At 33.2% G+C, this 20,076-nt stretch overlaps 5 protein-coding genes across 6 annotated transcripts; 2 read left to right on the top strand and 3 right to left on the bottom strand.

Annotated features, from left to right (window-relative positions):
• Nucleotides 1-6: 6 nt before the first annotated feature.
• Nucleotides 7-3,792, bottom strand: LOC128867200 (nuclear transcription factor Y subunit gamma-like; the record flags this gene model as incomplete). The annotated part of the gene is made up of 2 exons (XM_054108300.1): nucleotides 7-2,875; nucleotides 3,026-3,792. Coding segments are annotated over 2 exons (831 nt in total), but the record flags the coding sequence as incomplete, so codon positions are not given.
• Nucleotides 3,692-7,564, bottom strand: LOC128866201 (KH domain-containing, RNA-binding, signal transduction-associated protein 3). Of its 2 annotated transcripts, none has more exons than XM_054106742.1 (7): nucleotides 7,449-7,564; nucleotides 6,197-6,678; nucleotides 5,070-5,194; nucleotides 4,480-5,003; nucleotides 4,299-4,409; nucleotides 4,012-4,226; nucleotides 3,692-3,869 (listed from the first exon to the last, which is right to left on the bottom strand). In XM_054106742.1, the coding sequence occupies exons 2-7, from the start codon at nucleotides 6,519-6,521 to the stop codon at nucleotides 3,793-3,795; spliced, it is 1,377 nt and encodes a 458-aa protein (XP_053962717.1). In that variant the 5' UTR covers nucleotides 6,522-6,678; nucleotides 7,449-7,564; the 3' UTR covers nucleotides 3,692-3,792. The 2 variants fall into 2 exon arrangements, with proteins under 2 accessions (XP_053962717.1, XP_053962718.1); XM_054106743.1 differs by lacking the exon at nucleotides 7,449-7,564 and adding an exon at nucleotides 6,770-6,968.
• A 2,570-nt stretch (nucleotides 7,565-10,134) lies between these two features.
• LOC128866754 (DNA polymerase epsilon subunit 4) lies at nucleotides 10,135-10,831 on the top strand. Its single transcript, XM_054107724.1, has 2 exons — nucleotides 10,135-10,356; nucleotides 10,408-10,831. The coding sequence occupies exons 1-2, from the start codon at nucleotides 10,200-10,202 to the stop codon at nucleotides 10,701-10,703; spliced, it is 453 nt and encodes a 150-aa protein (XP_053963699.1). The 5' UTR covers nucleotides 10,135-10,199; the 3' UTR covers nucleotides 10,704-10,831.
• A 708-nt stretch (nucleotides 10,832-11,539) lies between these two features.
• Nucleotides 11,540-14,791, bottom strand: LOC128866007 (KH domain-containing, RNA-binding, signal transduction-associated protein 2). The gene is made up of 5 exons (XM_054106460.1): nucleotides 14,390-14,791; nucleotides 13,786-14,287; nucleotides 13,482-13,595; nucleotides 12,969-13,141; nucleotides 11,540-12,220 (listed from the first exon to the last, which is right to left on the bottom strand). Exons 1-5 carry the CDS (start codon nucleotides 14,664-14,666, stop codon nucleotides 12,081-12,083), a joined length of 1,206 nt encoding a protein of 401 aa, XP_053962435.1. The 5' UTR covers nucleotides 14,667-14,791; the 3' UTR covers nucleotides 11,540-12,080.
• Nucleotides 14,792-15,116: 325 nt separating this feature from the next.
• On the top strand, nucleotides 15,117-19,981 carry LOC128866008 (uncharacterized). The gene is made up of 5 exons (XM_054106461.1): nucleotides 15,117-15,562; nucleotides 15,619-15,737; nucleotides 15,803-16,260; nucleotides 18,363-18,466; nucleotides 18,522-19,981. The coding sequence occupies exons 1-5, from the start codon at nucleotides 15,352-15,354 to the stop codon at nucleotides 18,716-18,718; spliced, it is 1,089 nt and encodes a 362-aa protein (XP_053962436.1). The 5' UTR covers nucleotides 15,117-15,351; the 3' UTR covers nucleotides 18,719-19,981.
• The last annotated feature ends 95 nt before the right edge of the window (nucleotides 19,982-20,076 follow it).

Below are 20,076 nucleotides of genomic sequence, written 5' to 3'. Positions count from 1 at the left end.
CGTATTAATACATTTTTTATTTTATTGTATACCATTTATTTTTCGTAGAGTAAGGTTTATTATTAATTGCACAGGGCAGCACAATTTCAGAAAAAGAAGTCAAAACTCGATACGTGAACTATGTAAACGTAAGTCAAAAGATAGCAAAAGACTTTTGGCCTTCTTCAACGACAAATCGTAAATCGTATTAAGAGTACGCTGCACATTTCATGCGCAGAAAATTATACTTTTTTCAACTAAACACTGCTGCAATTATTATAAGTAATATTTAGTTTTTTTCATATACTTTTTTAATCGATATAGCGATTATTATTATTTATTCATTCTATATATTGTATGCATATCTTTTATTCATATTTTCCAGATCGACTTAACGATTGCTTGGTTTACTTTTATCTGTTCTTTTTCAATTATATATGTGTTACAGTAATATTTTTTTTATAATTTTATATGCTTGTAAGTATCATATTTATTAAGAACTTTATGCTTTATTAAGATTTTGTTACAAACTATATTTATGTGTATTGTGTATGACTGTGTGACTGTCTTGCTTATTGTTTCCAGCAATAATTTTTTTTAATTGTCTTGTACATACATACACTTTAATTTATTGTGAAAACAAAAAAAAAAAACATTTTAAAGATTGGAAAATCAAATTTATTGTGGAATACAAAACGGGTTTGTACTGTTTGAAAAGTGTTTACCTTTTTTAATTGTATCAACTTGAAAAGAAAATTTGCAACACAATATCATATTTTCTCTACAATACTTGCTCCCTCTTCACTTCCAATTTTGAGAAAATATATATTTTTTTTCTTTTCAACATAATTGTAGCCAAACGATTATTTATGCTTTGTTTTATATGTATCATAGCTACCACCCGAGATAGGTTTTAAATGAACAAACTAATTCCAATAAAATTATGCGCGATTATTGCGCATAAATCAAGTTTTGTGTACATACATATTTTCCACATTAATTTAACCAAATGCTCGACTCTCAGTAAATTCGTGGCATTCATACACGTGAGATTGTGGAACAAAGAAAATATATGCATATGCACAGATCCATCGCTAACAAAGATCAGTTTGAAAATAGGAGCACATTTTTTTGGTACTAAACGAGAAGTAGGTTCCAGCTTATCCTTTAGTTTTGTGTTCCGTTAGCTACAGCAGAAGTACACAGAAAAAAGCTATCATTGGAAATATCAAACATTTCAAAAAAGGGGGAAAAAATACTCCCTGCTATGGAATGCATTGAGGCCAATTTTGAGTGTAAATTCAAATGTGCCTTCCAACTAAACTAAGTTTAAAGGTACATTTAAGCAGGCTTATACCTTCATACATATATACATATACATATGCACAAATGTAGTTTAAAACTTCACCTCAGTTATTCTTGCACTGAAAATCTGGTCCATAAGGAATTTTTAAAACTCATAAGATTGTATCGTTTAATATTATTCACTTAAATTATGTTGTTGTAGCGCACTTTTCAAAGTGAAATAAGCATAATAAATATTTTCAAAAATAGAAAAAATTTACATAATAGCTGAACTGTCAGACAATATTTTTCTTTTCACATTAATTTTAATAGCAATTTTTTTTTGTTTGTTTGTTTGGCTGTGCGTAAATTTACTGCTCTCAATGAATACCCATAACATTTTTTGATTATTGTTTTATTTTATTTTATTTATTTATTTTTAGATAAAAAAAGAATATGTGATTAATTCGATCTATTGTTATATAAACAAAACGTAAATTGTGTCTTTATAAAACGTATTACCATTCCAGTACCAGTACCAAAAGTAGAATACCTTATTCGCAAAACATACAACGTGTGTGTGTAAATCAGTATTCAGTTCATTATGTATATACGTATGTATGTATGTATATGTTGATGCATGCGTTTTTATGCTTTTCGTGATTTTCTCTTGTATTAGCCATTGTCAATTAATTGTCCTTTTTTAATTTAATTTTCCATTTTAATGCCGTTATAGTATTATACTTTTAGCTACTAATTTGCAAATTGAGCTCAAAATATTTAATAAATAGGCTTTTATTTAACACATCCAATTTCTGATTATTTTTTATGTTTGTTAATTTTTTTTATTCATTTAATTGTTTTTTTTTTTCTATTTATTTTGAAAAATTCTTTGAAAGTAATTCTGTTTGCATGTTTCATGTCATCTTTGATTATTTCCCCTCTAGATTTGCCTCTTTCGTTAAACCATTCTAGTATTAAATTGTTTAATGTTTCCATATTTTTTTTCTTTCTATTAGTTTCATTAAGAATATAAATATATAAATATCATTTTTTTAAGAGAGCTTATTTTATAAATATGCGTCTTATACATAATCCCGCAGGCATCCATGTATGCATGTGTCTGTATATAAATACAATTTATGTATGTAAGTAAGTGGGTTTGATTTTACGTAGTATTTTAATCTTTCTACTTGTTGCAACTTCGTTCACACTTTCCCTATTTCGTTGATTTTTACATAGAAATCTATTTTTACTTGATATTAAATTGCTGATCAAGACTGATATTTCATTTGTTCGATCACTGGTGAATCATCCGTTACATATGTATATATGTATGCATGTGTGTATGTTTGTTAGCAGCTCTGTAAATGAATGCGCCTATATGTATACTTGTATGCACTTGGTCACATCTGTATGCAAACGAATGCAACCACCAACGTTTTAATTGTAAATATATTAATTTAGTTGTTATTAGTAACAATCTTCTGTTACGTTTCAAACGCAATTTTTTCATTTCATCCCTGCCCCCTTATAGCTCCTAGAGATTTAGAAGAGCTGCACTGGTACAAATGGTGGCAATTCACGAATATGCAATGATGGATTTGTTGGTCTGCAAGCAAACAAATAAATAAATTTATTAAAGCAATTAAAAGCGATATTGCTATAGGGTTTGTGTGGTAATGTGCTAGTGTACATTTATACATATATATGTATATTGTCTGTCGAAAACCCTACCCATAAATACTAAAATTTATAGTACCTTACAAAAAACATGTTGGTTGCTGACATAGCCGGAGCAGCGATTTTACTACTGTTGTTGGCAATAGCCGATGATTGTTGCTGTTTATGTTGAGGCTGTGATTGCGACTCCTGTGATGTAGCGCTTACTGATGTTGATGCGCCATTGATATGAAGTGGTGTGTGGGGTATGGCTGCAGAGAATGTTTGCTGTTGTTTTTGTAGATGATTGATGGACATATTGGGTGCGACGTTAGTTAGGTTAAGATTGCTATTATTATTATTATTGTTGTTGTTGTTATGAGCGTAAGAGTGTGATTGATGTGGTGGCGGTGGGAGGGTTTGTTGATGCCGCTGTTGTGGCGGAGTTTCCGGCAGCGTATTCGCTGCCAGCTGTTGTTTTTGATGTTGGTGTGATAACAGGTGAGCGTTATTATTTTTCGAATTCGAATTCGAATTCAATTGCTGTTGCATTGTGATCGCTAAGCCAGATACAGAATTTAAAAGTTTTCCAACATGATTACTACGACCTCCCCCGCCAGCACCCAGACCGTTCGAGGCTTGGTAGTGTACTGAGTTAGAGTTTTGTTGATTGTTATTTATTAGGGATTGTGAGGGTAGGGCGGTGGATTTGTTGTTGTTGTTGTTGCTGCTGTAATAATTGTTGCTACTATTACTAATGCTTTGATTAACTTTGGCGGTTGGGGAGGTGTTGGTGGTAATTGATGTGGCTGTGGTAATGTGCGACGCAACAATACTTGCATTTGTGTGTGACCTGGCGAACGTATTTCACCTGTTAACGTGGCTTCGATTATGATTTGGATTTATGCCAGTGTTGTGATTTGTATGCATTCCGGAGGCGCCACCTGAAATAATTTAAAATACATAGATGAAAAACTTAAAAATCGAAAACAATTTAATCATAAATTCAAATGCAATATTTTATTATTTAATTCAATATTCGATTTCATTTCACTCTTCTAATAAAAGTATTTGCATGTAACGCACCTCCGAAATTCGACGAATTGGGATAATAGTCTCGCCTATTGTAGTCGGTTTCATATTCGGTAACATCATACGGTCCACGCGGTGCCATATTTGATGTGCCTATACCGGCGTTGCTTGGCAAATGTCCAGCATGTGCATGTGTAGTTTGTCCATGTCCATATGGGTAAGCATCGTAAGAGGTCTGTTCATATGTGATTGGATCCTCATAGCCACGTCTACAGAAATGCGAGCACGCAATGCTACTAATTAGTAAAAGGTCAGACACATCTGTATATTAGAAAACCTACCCATAAGTTTCCTCCATGGCAGTTCGTGCCTTCTCTAAAATGGAGAGTACCTTTTGTTTTGGTGCAACGGAATTCTTACTGAATGGCAAATTTTGCGAAGATTGGGGAGTCCTGTAAATAGTCGTAAATGCATTTAATGCATTAATGCAGTTTTGTGTGCTCAACAATTCCTTTAACTCACCTATACCCATGGTGTTGTGCACTTTTACCCATGCCCATATTACTGCCTCCTGCTGCAGCTGCTATCGAACCGCCACCCAACACGCCTCCACCACCAACTACACCAGTACCACCTCCTCCTGGTCCTCCAGCACCGCTTAGATTACTACTAGATTGCTGATGTGAAATTTTCTTATAAGCCGACTTGGTCACATCATCAGAAATGCCAGTATTGTCCATTAACTCCCGTAGCTGCTCTTGCCGTATAACATCATTACTATCAGGTATTAAGTACTTGCGTAACTCAGCCATTGCGTAGGCGATACGTGCATAAGCTTCTGCTGGTGGAGCAATTGTAGAGATTTCAACATGCAAATCACTGTTCAAATGTGCATATTTCGGGTCTGTCGACGATCGCAGTTCTTCTTCCTTCGCGCGATCGCGCATTGAATTGCGGCCTAGCACCGTCATTTTACAAAGTGTCTCTTCTTGCAAACGGCGCAGTGAATTTCCTTTTGGTCCCAACAATTTCCCAACGAAATTAAACTGCAAAAAAATTAAAATGTTACAAAAAAAAATTTTATATTGTATTATAAGAGTCGAACAAATTACCTTTGGATGCTCCCTAATCGGTACTAACACTTTTTGAGAGACACGCAATGGTTTTTCTCTATAAATATCCGCATATTTTTGTTCCCGCGGCGGTATACGGCCAATAGTTTGCACCTTCTCAATTTCTGGAAACGTAAATTAGCGCTTGAGTTATAGAAGCTTATTAACTTTACTTACAATATAAATTCAATATTTACTATTTTTGTCTTGACGACTCAATTTGATGACGTACATGTCTATGTAGTTATCACTAGATATTTTCGAAGAGCAACGAACTTTATTTAAACACAATATTCAAATTCGCTTGTAACTTTTATGAAATATGCAAATATATGACAAAAAATTATAACAAAAAAATGTCATTTTATAAATGCACACATATTGGTAATTTCGTGCAAGAGCTTAATAAATACCAGTTTTTAGTTAGGGTTCAGAAATTACCACAAGCTCTTCCTTAACATTCTTGGTGACATCAACTAACAGTACCTCAGATTGTTAGATAAAAATAGGCTCTTACTTTTACTTAGGGGATAGACAGATTTTTTAAGAGATTTGCACTTCTACCTCATGACCTTTTGTGCTTTCTACTCATCACAGTACCTCCAGACCCAATTTTGATAGTAGATACTACTTAGAGGATAGAAAATTGAAAACTTTGGTTCAATAATTTTTTTTTTGTTTTTGACATTTGTTATTTGGAAGTTTTTTTAATTTTTCGCTTTTTCTTCTTGACTTCTTTAAAAATCCTATTTTAATTGAAGTATTGTAAAGGCACTAAAATTAATCAAATAATATTGCGCAGAAAAGCAAAACAGCTTGGCACAGATTTCTTGTCCTGAGTTTGTGCAATTTTTTTCAACAGGTTAAGTATATTTTAAATAGAACTGTGTATCGTTGTAGCCGAAGTAAGGAACAGAAGAAATAAATTAATTATAGAAAAATGTGCATAGGAATTTCCTATCTGCAATCATTCTGAATAGGTTCTTAATAATTCTTTAATTTATGGAATCTTTAACTGCACCTTTAAAAAAAATTGATTTATGTACTTAGTGTCATCAAAGAGCATACAAAATAATTCAATATTTCTAAATTTTATTCATAAAAACGATGCTACCATTAAGACTCACCAAAGTCCAGTAACTTTTCGGCAATTGGAAACTTTCTATCCATTCGATTTTTCTCCGCCATACAATCACGAATGTATTCGTTTGCTTTATCGTTTAACTGACCAACATCGCCGCCTCCGCCACCAACCATTCCCATACCGCCTCCAACGCCGACACCGCCACCTCCAACAACAACACCGCCTACATGATGATGCAGATCATGATTTGAGCTATCACCATTATGAGGGTCCACTCCTGTAACGCAACCGCCTTTCCGTTGCTTACCATAGTCATCATCATCATTGTATGCTGCGTAGTCACCGTTGCCGTCGTAGACGTCAGTCATCTTGCAACCGGACAACAACAAACGTTCGCGCCGCACACACAGCAACGTGTGAAAAGCAGCCCCAAAAGCAGTTATCAATTCACAAAACTGTAATAAACGGAACAGCAACTACGACACAATCAGCCAAGTGAAGGGGAAACCTAATACGAAAGTAAATCTGGAAAATTCACAAATAGAAAATATATTAAGAATTAACTGTATTAAGTTGTAATTGCGCTGAATTATATATACATATATATAATACGTACAAAAGTGCGTACAATGTGTACAAAAAAAATATATTTAGAATGTTTTTTGTTTTCCTGTTTCCGGCGTTTGCATTTCTTTAATATTCACTGTATTAGATAAATCGAAATTTTAGTTGTTTTACTACGTCATTCAGTATTTTATGCATTTTTTCCTAAAGTGTCCATCACTTTCACCTTCGGTATATAGAAAAAAGTAAGCTGTATTTTGCAGTAGCCTATAAATCTTCTCAGCTATGCATGCACTTGGCGACGAGTAGCGATACAAATAACCGGACCGTTAAATCGATTGAGTTTTTTCGGACTGCTGCATATATTTAATATAATGACTATAGAATAATATATTATATTTAAAGATACTTTTACTTAAAACTTCTATGTCAAATAAAACGTTATGCTGCCTTACATCAATATTTATATTATATTTAAATTAATATATATAATATAATATAAAAAAAGATACCGAGTACCCATTACCACTAACATCGTCACTTTCTCACAACACTACCATTCACAAATATTTTTCCTATGCATGCAATTGCAGACATCAGCAAGATGCAATGCAATTTTGCAATAAATCATTATTTACAAATTTCTCGAGTAATTCATAAAATCGTTGTTGCACTTTAATTTATTTACTACATACACTCACTAAATAAGGATTTTTCATAGCGTTGATTACCTTTAACAAAAAATAATAACTTTTAACTGTCGGAAAATGCAACGTCCCACGACTTTTCCGATCAACGCTTCGATTTTTCCAACAATGACCAAACTGATGAATGTATTCAAAATTCGCAAGAAGGCAAGAAGGACTACAAATATTGGTGAGTTTTTTGTGGATCATTACCAAACTTCATTGTGAATGATACTAAGAGCCCACAAAAGGGTTCCACACGCGAGATGTGTTCGAATATATATGCGATTATAAATTTGTAATTGACAAAATTTCTATATTTAAATAATTTAAAATTGAAATAAGTTGAACTACCTTTTCCTATTTGAACGAAATTTGTGCTCATGGAATTAATGAAACATAAATTTAATTTAAGATTAATGCAAGCATATATAGGGGGCGTACGGTTTTTGATGACAAGTTGTGAGTAAAGCTAATTAGCTTTTATTCTGAACAAAATTTAATATGAATTCACGAATTTTTTATTATTATTATATATATATATATAATTGGCGCTTACACCCTGTTTTTGGCTGTTTGGTCGAGCTCCTCCTAATATTTGTGGTGTGCGTCTTGATGTTGTTTCACAAATGAAAGGACATACACTTTCAAGCCGACTCCGAACGGCAGATATTTTTTTATGAGGAGCTTTTTCATGGCAGAAATACACTCAGAGATTTGCCATTGCCTGCCAAAGGGCGACCGCTATTAGAACAATTTTTTTCTTCATTTTGGTCTTTCACCGAGAGTCGAACCTACGTTCTCTCTAAACTCCGAATGATAGTCACGCATCAACCTATTCGGCTACGGCAGCCGCCTTAATTTTAACTTTTGTATATGTACATATAAAATCATTCAATAAAATTTCCATTAGCAACAATAACCTCCTCCATCTGGTCCTCCTAGTTCATATTGACCATAACGGTATGAATTGCAATATTCAGAGAAGAAATGAAGTCATGAGGGGGAGTTACACGACCATACGTTCGGTGTTATGTGGTCATGAATTTCAGCCATTCAATCTTGTGTCATCATCGTTTTGTATGACCGAGTAGAGTCTTGCTGAAAGATATGTAGGCTGTGACCGCGTACACCATCAATTCAGGATTTAACTACTGTTTCTAGAACCTGCTTCCAATTTGCGGCGAACTTTATGAAAGAATGAACGGACGCACTTAAGAAAATTAGAGATTTCTAAATCGGTGTGATTTGTATATATAGCGACAATAACCGCACACCTCTTCATTTCTTCAGTTAAGTCGAAGTCCCGCATATTTGAAAAATAGCAAAACGAAAAATAACGGTTTCGGGGAGTTATAGCCACATAAATGCATGTCGCATCCGTACGCATCCCGTATAGACATAATGATATAATTAACGCTTGCTCCCTTTTTGGATGTTTAACCGAGCTCCTCCTCCTATTGCGACGTGCGTCTTAATGACGCCAGATGGTTTTTTCTGACATAGAAGTTCATCATCAACAATTTTTCTCTATGTAGCTCGGTCCATAGCCATACTACAGTAGTTGGTCGCTCCTATAATTTTTAGATCATCTTCGTCCTCTTCGCTTTTTAGCATACATATATGCATCTTAAACTTTTCGAGGTGTTCTTTCGTCTGGCAGTTTACAAACGTATCCCAGCCATCAAAAGCGCTGCGATTTAACAAACCACACGACATTTTCACCTTGTAGGAACTCTTCTAGGTCGTTATTATATCTGAAGCTATAGATATGCATTTTCTTCTCGTACTGGAACCAGTATTACTTTTTCCAATATGCTTAATTGTGTAATTGTATCTACTTGCAGTGTCCACGTTTCAGATCCATATGATTTCCACTGGTCGAATCGGTGTTTTATATATAATATATATGTATTTTGATTTTCGGTCTTTTATAGAAGAGCTTGCTTTTTAACAGTTTAACGTAGGCAAAATATGCTCTGTTTGCAGCCTACACGATATTGATATCCAATCGTTGTATCATCCGTTCTACGGAGAAGCAGTTCTAGATATTTAATTTGGTCCACGTGTTAAGTCTTGGGAGGTACTTTGCTTTGAAAGATCAAATAAAGATCTTTGATACAAAGAATTTCGCTTTTATTTCGAGTGCTTGGAATACTTCTTTTAGAATATTTATAGTTCTCGCGAGGTCATCAGCAAAGCCACATATTTGGTAAATTTTGGTGAATATAGTCTATGATGGATCAACAATTTTAATTACATAGTCTGGATCAGATTGGAAACATACGTAGACAACGTGTTTCCCTGAAGCCGCAATGCGAGTACAAAATTCATCAAAATGTTTTGATTTACGAAACTCTGATATTTTAACTTTTACAAACACTGCTTCGGGAAGGCGCTAGACAAATATTTGAGTAATTCCTCAATTACCTTCCCTAAATTAACGAACTTAAATCGTCGCATAAACTTGCACAATTTGTGTAAACCACTTCTCATTTAAATTTTGGCAGCTATTTTGCAACCACATATGTTTACAGGAGGTTTGAGCGTTAAAATGAATGCTCCAACTAATTTACTTTCTTATCTATGTTGTTAGCGAGTTTGCATTAATGAATTGAATAAATGAAAAAATTCAGATCTAATATTATCTTTTCCTTCACTATCTGTGTTTTTTTTTCTATACAACGATCAAAAATTGTCGCTAATAATGTGCTGGCAACACCATAGTTTTTTATTTACCAATAATCAGCTGAGTATACACAATTTATTAAATATTCTGCGTCGGCTTTTGAAAAAATGACGAGTGAAGAATTATTTACTGCAGAATTATCTGAAGAAATTACGGGCAAGCAAGATGATAAAGATGAAATACTGGATGCCTTAGAAGAAGTGGAAACAGTTGCGGAAATTGAAGTCGGGGAAAATGCGGAAATTACCGAAGCGGATTCTGGCGGTAATGAGTATTCAATTATTAAATTACATGATATTAATTTCTATAATCTAGATGCAGAAAAACCGAATTTAAATAGTGAGATCAACATACAAGAAGCACGTCTATTTCAGTTACCCTTAACACGAGTTAGAAATTTGATGAAACTAGATCCAGATATGAATATTGCTTCCATGGAAGCTGTTTTTGTGGTTACACGATCTACAGAGCTTTTTATAGAGTCGCTGGCGCGGGAAGCATTCTCATATACAGCACAATCGAAGAAAAAAACTGTGCAGAAACGAGACGTAGACTTGGCTATATCTTCGGTGGATAGCCTAATGTTTTTGGATGGCGCAATGAATTTTTAGTATGCACTACTTCGCATAATATAAATCGTGCTGAAATAGTATCTTAGTATTTTTAAATATTGTTAAGTTGAATTTTTGTAATAAAATGCAGGATCATTAAAATAAACTGTCACACATACCACAAAGGATATGAGTATGAGACTTATTTTATATTTTAGCAGTTTTCTAACACTTTGCCCGATCAGTGGTAGGAGTGATTTATAATTTTATTAGCCATAATGTCAGAGTTTCATTCACTACCAAGTGCCCATTATTTTTGTATGGGATTACATTTTTGAGGAATACTGTCAGTGATATTCCACGGACGAATACATGTTCGCTTGGCTATGGAAGTTACAGTATTTTTAAATGTTTGTATTACGATAGGGCAGACTTAATTGCCTAGAAACATTTATTAATGCAGGCTTGCTCTAACAAATACCAAAAAGGAGTGATATGTACAAAAACGCAAGGAAATTGTCTAAGCGGTGATTGTGTTTAACATGTTTCAAGTCCTTCAAATGAAAAAAAAAAAAAGGTAATACAATAAGAATTATAAAGCATAATTTTTTTATAGTATCTTACCTTCAGTTCCCTTAACACTCTTCAAATAAAAATCCGTTATCGTGTTTTTGTGTTTTGTTCATTTATTTTTAGTGTCATACTTAGATTCTATATTTATGTATTATATCTAACATTTGAAAATTTCGATTGTGTCCCTTTTTATTATTTCTTAATGTATCTGTACGGTATTGTATAATCATTTACACTTATCGTCATAATTGTGATTTAAATTGGCTGCGGCATATACTTACGTTCCAACGATAACACGCACACACATTTTCAATAATTTCCTGTTATTCTTATGTCTATTGGGGATTTTATATTCAATCATAATTTATATAATTGTCGATGTTTTGTATTATTGAAATGAGTTTTACAAGTGTATATTATTTGCTTTTTGTTACTTCTCTCTTTTAATATTTTAATTTTAAAATTTTTGGTTGCTATGAAAACGTTTTTATATTGTAAAATGTACACTAATGAGTTTCTTTTTACTTTCAACTCCAGTTTTATATGTTGTTTGTTTTTCTTCAAAATTTAGTATCCGCGATACTTTAATTAATGTTAGAACAATTTGATGGTTTGATATTAGGATTTAAATATCATATCAATTTTTACTTTCAAAGATATTTTCTAACTCTGCAAGTTTATATTTTATATATGTATGTATGTTCTTTCGTTTATTCCTTTCTTTGTTTTGTTTTGTTTTGTAGATATTTTATATTGGATATTGAATAGATTAAACTAAACGTTGTTGTAATTTTTAATACGGTTAGAATTCGGACTTAATTGAAATGTTGTTCTCTTGTTCTCTAAAATGCTTTTTTAACCTTTTTAACGCAATTTTGGATATGGTGCCGAACGATATCTTACGCTTTCCCGTGAACGTGATCCTGCTTCGTAATGTGAGGAAGAGTGCGATCCCGATGTTGCAGGTCGGTATGAAGATGATGAGCGACCGTTGCTTGGTTTGGCTAATTTGGAGAGAATTTTGTGTTTTTTCGTTATATCTATGTACTTGGAGAATTGTATATATTGTATTTAAAGTTTGATTGAATGGATTTTATTAAGCTATTATTTTAATTTGATTTCAAACTGCATCTTCAATCTTCCTTGGGCTTGTGTTTTTATATATTTTTTTAAAGGTACAACGAATTTAAATAACTTATGACATTTGAATTTGGAACAAACGTTTATTTTTTGAATATTATGTGAATTTGTGTTTTTTTTTCTTTTTGCATTCCTTCTGTTTTTAGTTAAGTTTAATGGAAAGTACATATATATTTTAGAATTTTTAACGAGTTTTTTTAGTGTTTATTATTACATTATTATTATTTTTTTCTTAAAACCTGGCTTTTAGATTTTTTTTTATAGAAGTCATTGTGTTGTTAAATGTATTTTATTCATAGTTAGTTCCACATTTTACTTTGTCCTGAGTTATTTTAATCGCACTTTATTTAAATTCGTTTTATTTTTTTCCTCTTTTATTTACGTAGTTTAAATTTGGTAATACCGCTATGACGGAATTACATGACTCAGCTACGGTATTTTTATATGTATATTACGCGTTTAAAATAGTAATTAACGCAGTTCCCACGTGCAAATCAATCACGTGACTTGAAATATATGTATATATTTTCCTTTTATATTCCATCAACACATCTCATTAGGATATGGTTCATCTAAAGAATTCAGGCGCTTTCGTTTGAATTTTCAACTTACCTGCATATGCAGCAGTGTACGAAGATGAATGGGGGTGATATTCCCGGCGATAATCACGCTCGTAAGAACCACTTTCATAGGGAGCGTGATGTGTGCTTGAATGTTTTGCCGGTGGTGGCGGAGTATAACGATCATATTCGCCATGATGTTCATACAACTCGTGATCACGCGATCTAAAATACCAAAAAAAAAAAAAAAAAATGTATAGACAATTATTATAGGAAAATAAGTTATTAGGAGGGCAATAGTACTATGCGATAATTTCTATACAAATTTCGGTTTCACCAACTCAAGACTGATTGATTAGAAAAGCAACAATATTTCCAAGAGGCTGAAGAAATACATGCTTGCAGACATTTTCTTTTTATCAGACTTTTTGCTCACTAAGTATGGAACGTGTAAATTTTTATTATTTTTTCGCCGGCTTTATACTCAAGCAACCACTAACAAATGCAACTATTGTTACTTTTCTGATTGCAATGAAAAATACATTATTAAAAAAATTATTTATACCTGTGCGACTTTACAAGACCATACCCCGGATCCTCCATAACATAACGAGCTTTCTCTAAAATAGAGTATACCTTTGGTTTTGATGATTTTTCAAATGTAGGTGGTGGCGGGGTACTGCAAAACACAATTATGCAATGAAAAATTCTCATTTATCCGAATTGAAAAAAAATGTATGTTTTTCGACTTTCGAATCCAAATAAATGTGGTTGGTTGTACTACGTACTCCCGAATTATTGAAGTGGATATATACATACACATATTTGAAAACAATAAAATTAGAAACCAGATTTTTACATAAACTCACCGACAGCTATAGACCGCATGCTCACCGTATGACTTCGAGTAATGGGTTTTTTTGTACATACGTTCTTTGCCGTCCATTTCGCGCATTTGTTCCATGCGAATGTCATCGTTGGCATCTGGTATCATGAATTTTCTTATTTCTGCCAAAGCATAGGCCAAACGATGGTATGCTTCTGAAGGAGGCGCTACTGTTGATATTTCAACATGTAAATCTCGGCTAAGGTGCGCATACTTCGGATTCCCAGAGTTTCGTAGCTCCTCCTCCTTAGCATGATCGCGCATAGAATTGCGCCCCATGACAACCATTTTGCAAAATGTTTCTTCTTGTAGTTGTCGTAATGTATTACCTTTCGGTCCCAATATCTTACCGACAAAATTAAATTTTGGATATTCCTTAATAGGAAATAATACTTTTTGAGCGACCCGTATTGGTTTTTCACTGTAGACATTTGCATAGATTTCCGGCTTTGGAATACGCCCGCTTACTAAAATTTTCTCAATTTCTGAAATACAAGTTTATTAGTGTACATACAGCCATATCAGTACATATCAAAATTGGGCAGAGACGCCGCCTATTACACACACACAAACACATAGAAACTTACCGTCGTCTATTAAACGCTTACATACAGTATGGTCTTTTCCTAATGTCTTCTTTTCCTGCTCACACTGTTCAAGGTAAGCATTTGTTTTTTCATTTAGTGGTGGTGCGTCATGAGATTGCATGGGTTGCCCATGGTCCTGTCCACGTCCATGACCATCCATATCACCACTACCGCCAGCTCCCGCGTTACTCCCACCACCGGCTTCTTCGTCAGTTCGCCTTTTTCTCTTATAATCACTGGTATCTTCATTGTAATCGCGATCATAATCTCTTGGCATATTTATTACTTTATTTGCAAATATAGACAATTATAGATAAAAAACTTTTGGACACTTTTACTCCTCGACAAATTTTCACAAGCATACACTTTTTTCTTTGCGAAAAAGATGGAGACTGAAAAAGTGTTGCCAAATTACGTGTTTCACAGAAAGTGTAGACATTGTAAAAAGTTTAAAATGCATGCTGCTTGTACAGTAAGCCCAAATAATTTTAACTTATAACAAACATAACTGAATGAAATATTTATTTTTTCAGCATTTCAGGGTGTTATGTTGTATTTCATTCCTTTTCACTTCATTTCAGGTTATTTAACATTTTTTCTGGATTCTCATCTGATCATTTTGAAGAACTTTCATCGTTGCATTTCCGCATGCAATCATGGGGCTGCATTTTGACTTAGGCATCTCTGGTTTTCCGGCGAATGATTGTGAAAAGTGTCAAAAATTTTCGCCGTTTCAAGGGGAGGAAAATTAATAAAAGACTTGACAGGTATTTAGTCTGCCTGCAGCATATATGCCGTTGTCTAATTGTTTTAAATTATTGTGTTATTCGTGCTAAACAAGGGAACATAGCTTCTATAGATCACAATTTATGTAGATGTACTGACATAAGCATAAGGGTAAAGTAACTGCGTTAAGTTTTATTGTCGAAATATTGTACGCGATTGTAAGGGGTAGCAACGGTATGGCGGAAAATGGCATGCGTGTTGGAGGCGTCAGTGGTGCTGATGTTGGCGACTACAGTAATGGTAATCATGAACATGACTTAGGTCAGGAAAATATAAAAAATACACCGCGTTTAAACGAAACTGCTCAAAAGTACATGCAGGAATTACTAGCTGAGCGATCGCGAATGGAGAATCATTTTCCCTTGGCTGTCAAGTTGATCGATGAAGGTAAGAATATATACGATGGATGGTATTCAAGATATCATAGATTATGTTTTCGGTAGCACTCGAACGTATTCAGCTAAACGGCCGCATTCCCACGCGCGAACAATATGCAGATGTTTATCAACAAAGGACTATTCGACTTTCCCAAAAGGTGCACGTTCCAATTAAAGATAAAAAGGTTTGTAAGTCCATTTAAGTACGATCTTCTATACAACTTGTACTATAAACTGATGTTATTTGTAGTTTAATTATGTTGGAAAATTACTTGGGCCAAAAGGAAATTCACTGCGACGTCTTCAAGAGGAGACACAATGTAAGATTGTCATACTCGGTCGTTTCTCAATGAAAGATCGAGTGCGTGAAGAGGAGTTGCGAAACTCAGCTGATGCCAAATATGCCCATCTTAATTTGCCATTACATGTTGAAGTGTCAACTGTTGCCCCACCAGCTGAAGCGTATGCTCGCATTGCATATGCTTTAGCAGAAATTCGACGTTATTTGATACCAGACAAACACGATGACATACGGCAAGAGCAGTTTCGCGAACTGATGGAGGATCCCGAAGCCGCTAAGAAAATTACTATACGTCAACAGCAACAGCAGCAGCAACAACAACAAAACAATGCTCATTCAGTTGGCGGCAATAACAATAACTCGAATCATCGCCCAGGAGGGCCGGCAGGAGGAAGTGGCATGTACAGGTATTTGCAGTTATTAAATTCCAACTTCCTGCTTTTATCTTCCCATATTTAAGTTAAGTTTTATGTTTTGGCAGCCGGAATTCGAACTTTATTCTAAAACGTATACTCCACAATAAATGCAACATACATGGAATTTAATCAACACACACAATCGGGAATGAAAGAATACTTTCAAGTCACTTGTTCCAAATCTCATAATATTCTACAATCTTCCTACATTATCTCTAATAATGCCCTCCAATTTTTGGATGAGTTCAAAGATAACGGAGTAATTTTTGACACACATTTTTCTTAAGTCATATCAACTTTATTGTTTCAGAATCTTACTCGATCTTAGGTTATGTTATAATAGTTAAAATTTCTCGGTTCCTTACACAATAAAACTACTGTTTATCACCTTTTTTCGGTCTCAGTTGGAATATGCTTTATTTATATGCCATATAAGATGTTTCTTCAATTCGCCTTAAGAACTTTGAAATTTTCTGATCCAATCCCCTTTGTTATTAGATCCTGTCTGTTATTAATTAGCTTAGAGTCGATTGATTGCAGAAGGTCGATTTTATCGTTGATTTCGTGTTTAATTGAACTCAAGGTGACAAAGATTGTGAGTTTCTGTTACAAGGCATTAACTTTCTTATTTCGGTGAGAATTTTATGAAGTTCATACCCTTTTTATCTCAAGAAATTCAAAAGGAATTCGAGTCTAAAAGTACGTTCACATATGCATTAGTTATCAATTAATCTACCTATTCACATATGACAGATTACCTGCAAAATTGACAATTGGCTGTCAATACTGTTGTGAAAGGTTTTTCTTCACAGAAATTATTTTGGGGGAATATTTCGGTGTTTTTGGTTTGTTTAATTATTATTAACGATATGAAGAAAAGACAAAAAGAAGGAATATCTAATTTAATTGCACAATTGGCTGCTAATAATAAACAGTTGGAGGAAATCCGTAAATGACGTTTACTGAGGTTTCAAAAAAGTATGGCAGCAATACGCATTCGAAATTCGATATTACATTTTATAATAAGTAATAAAAAGACACACGCTCTTTTTCTGTTATATAATATGAATGCATAGTTATATTAGTAATTGTTAACAAACATTTTATTAGAATTATGTATACAAACCTGTTTTCTTTGCCGGCATCCATTTTATTTAGCTTTTACTTTGACGTTTTTCTTTACACGCGTAAAAATAATGATCTATTACACATAAAATACAGGGTTGTATGCCAAAAATTATGGTTATTATCTAAGATTATTTTATAATCTCGGATTTTGGGAGAGAAATTTTGTATGGGAAATCTCGCTTTTTAATTACGGATTGGGAGTTAAGCACGAAAAAGTAGATCATCTACTTATATGTGAACGTATTATGATTCTCCTATTGCTCGGGCTTTACGCGAATGTAATGAAATCTCGAATTCCCTTGTGTTTGATATTTCAATTTCTAAAAATCAATTGTTCTTTTTATTGAATGCTTGCCTTTACTCTCTAATATATTTATGAATGTATTGATCAAGTGGTTAGAACTTTTGTGTGTTTTAACTACATACATAAATAAATAAATAAATCCCGGCTTAACTGAACTCCTTGATCGAGTGACGTTCTACGTTACCGGAATGATTCGGGGTTTTCCCGACCAAGGGTTGCCGCCCCAGTAAATTAACCCCGTCTAGTGAACCGTTTATCATCGAGTGACCACCAAATTTCTTTCGTAATGAGTAGTGTGACCAAACGTTAATAATTGAAGAAAACCCAAATTTTGAAGCTGTAGAGGGGTATTTTGATGGAAAAAGGGGCACACCAATATGAAAGATTTTCTTGAACGTTCCCACGACAGTCGGTTCTACGTAACCAGAACGACCTGGATTTATATCCAACCAAAGACTGTCACTTCACTGTATATGGATGACGAAGGTTTATGCTGCTATAACAACTTTTTGAAAAAAAAAAAATTATAATTTTTATTTAAAAGAATAAATTTTATAAAACTCTATAAATTACTGATTTTAATTCTATGAACAACCTTGAATCAGTTTTCTCTACCAGGGTTGTATTGTGTAACTATTTTTGAATTTTGTTTTTCTTTTAGGCCTAAATACCAGCAGCAGTCTCATAATTACCATTATAATGATGAGGCCGTTTACTACCGATCACATAACAACTCTTACCATCAACCAAAACCTTATGTGCCAGGTGATAATAAATAATAATAAGTAAATAATAAATATTAAAAAAAAAATTTGTTCAGCTACCCAACGCTCAAACCTAATGCACTCCTCAATGCCGCCACAAGCTATTGTAAACGCTTCACCATCGGGATTGATACCAAATACATCAAATTATAGTGGGCGTGGATCGGTTATTAATAGCGGTGTACCATCCAATAACGTAAACAATTTACGATATCGTTCGTCATTGCCGCCTTATCAATTTGTAAAGAAATAATGGATTTACTTTACGTTACTTTGTTTTCCATATTTCCTATGTAATCATGCACTTGCATACATATATATACATACAAACATGCATACATTCGTTTGTTTACCCCTATAATGTTAGCATTTCGGCTGGCTGATGTTTAATTTGTTAACTAGTGTACTGGTTGCGTTATATAGGCGTAGTTATATTATTATATATACAATACATAAACACACATCTACATAAACACATACAAATACCCATTAATACATATTTATGGACATAAAGTTTTGCGTGTACAGAGAAAGTGTACCGTAATGCACATACATATTTATGCGTAGCCTTAAAAAAAACTTTTTTTTTAATAATTTTTCTTGAGTTTGTTCAAGAACATTTTTTGTTTTATTTTTTTTTGTGTCTCGAAAGACTCAAAAACTTGTTTGTCTATTTTCATTTTTTTATTATCTAAACGCGAGAACTGGTGGTAAAGAACATATAACACTGAAGCTAAAACTGCATGAAGCTCTAAAAGAGAATTATTTATCCAAATATACTATGCATACGGTTTTCTTATTCTTATTGATGGTTGATTTTCTTTACACTTGAGTTGCTTTACGTCCATTCAAAAGCGATATGTATTACATAGTAAATAAAAAGACAAGGGAATAAATTACTAAGAATGCGCCAAAAACCTGCAAATATGGTAAATATCTTTAAATATGTGTTTATTCTACTGTGAGCACATCGTTTATGCGTTGACGCAATTCAACTTATATTTTTGGAAAAAATTGTAATTTTTATAATCGTTTTTGCTGTTAACAGCTGATAATAAAATACTTTTAATTATATATGATCTAACTTTGAAGTTTGTTACATTTGTTTTAAACGGAAAAACTTTCTATTCGTTTATTAAAAATTATTTGAATATCGATTATATTATATTATTAATATTTGTAAACTAAATAAAAAATATATTTATATATTAACATGTGGCAAATAGATTACAAACTAAGCAGATATAGAACACAACTTCAAATACAAATTTATGCCTCAGAATGTTTATAAAACGATAAAGGCTGTGGCAAAGATATATGGACAACTATTGTTTATATATAAATAAGAAGCCAAGGTTTCTGAGCGCGTAAATTTGACAGATTGCCACGGTTATATACATACATACACATATAAATATATACATATAAAATACATATATGAGAATGCCTCTGTAAAGAAATAAAATAATACACAATTGACTTAAATAAAAAAATAAAAATTTCAAGTTTAATTAGAGCTATAAGTATTTATAATAAATAAATGATACTCTCATGTACGAATAATCGTTGAATTAAAATTGAAAATAAATCTCAAAATATATAATAAATACA

This window comes from Anastrepha ludens, chromosome 6 (assembly GCF_028408465.1).
Source record: "Anastrepha ludens isolate Willacy chromosome 6, idAnaLude1.1, whole genome shotgun sequence".
NCBI classification, from domain to species: domain Eukaryota; kingdom Metazoa; phylum Arthropoda; class Insecta; order Diptera; family Tephritidae; genus Anastrepha; species Anastrepha ludens.
Note: the sequence above shows the minus strand (reverse complement) of the source record. Positions and strands in the feature narration are given on the sequence as shown.

Bases quoted from the DNA above. Each gene is read 5' to 3' on its own strand.
- LOC128866008 (XM_054106461.1), top strand. From the start codon at position 15,352: ATGGCGGAAAATGGCATGCGTGTTGGAGGCGTCAGTGGTGCTGATGTT. The intron at 15,563-15,618 runs GTAAGAATATAT...TGTTTTCGGTAG, and splicing joins TGTCAAGTTGATCGATGAAG to CACTCGAACGTATTCAGCTA. The intron at 16,261-18,362 runs GTATTTGCAGTT...TTTTTCTTTTAG, and splicing joins GGAGGAAGTGGCATGTACAG to GCCTAAATACCAGCAGCAGT.
- LOC128866007 (XM_054106460.1), bottom strand. From the start codon at position 14,666: ATGCCAAGAGATTATGATCGCGATTACAATGAAGATACCAGTGATTAT. The intron at 13,142-13,481 runs GTATAAATAATT...TTGGTATTTTAG, and splicing joins GGTCTTGTAAAGTCGCACAG to ATCGCGTGATCACGAGTTGT. The intron at 12,221-12,968 runs GTAAGTTGAAAA...TCTCCAAATTAG, and splicing joins GTACACTGCTGCATATGCAG to CCAAACCAAGCAACGGTCGC.
- LOC128866754 (XM_054107724.1), top strand. From the start codon at position 10,200: ATGACGAGTGAAGAATTATTTACTGCAGAATTATCTGAAGAAATTACG. The intron at 10,357-10,407 runs GTAATGAGTATT...TCTATAATCTAG, and splicing joins TACCGAAGCGGATTCTGGCG to ATGCAGAAAAACCGAATTTA.
- LOC128866201 (XM_054106742.1), bottom strand. From the start codon at position 6,521: ATGACTGACGTCTACGACGGCAACGGTGACTACGCAGCATACAATGAT. The intron at 4,410-4,479 runs GTGAGTTAAAGG...GACTATTTACAG, and splicing joins GCACAACACCATGGGTATAG to GACTCCCCAATCTTCGCAAA. The intron at 3,870-4,011 runs GTGCGTTACATG...AAATTATTTCAG, and splicing joins CAATTCGTCGAATTTCGGAG to GTGGCGCCTCCGGAATGCAT.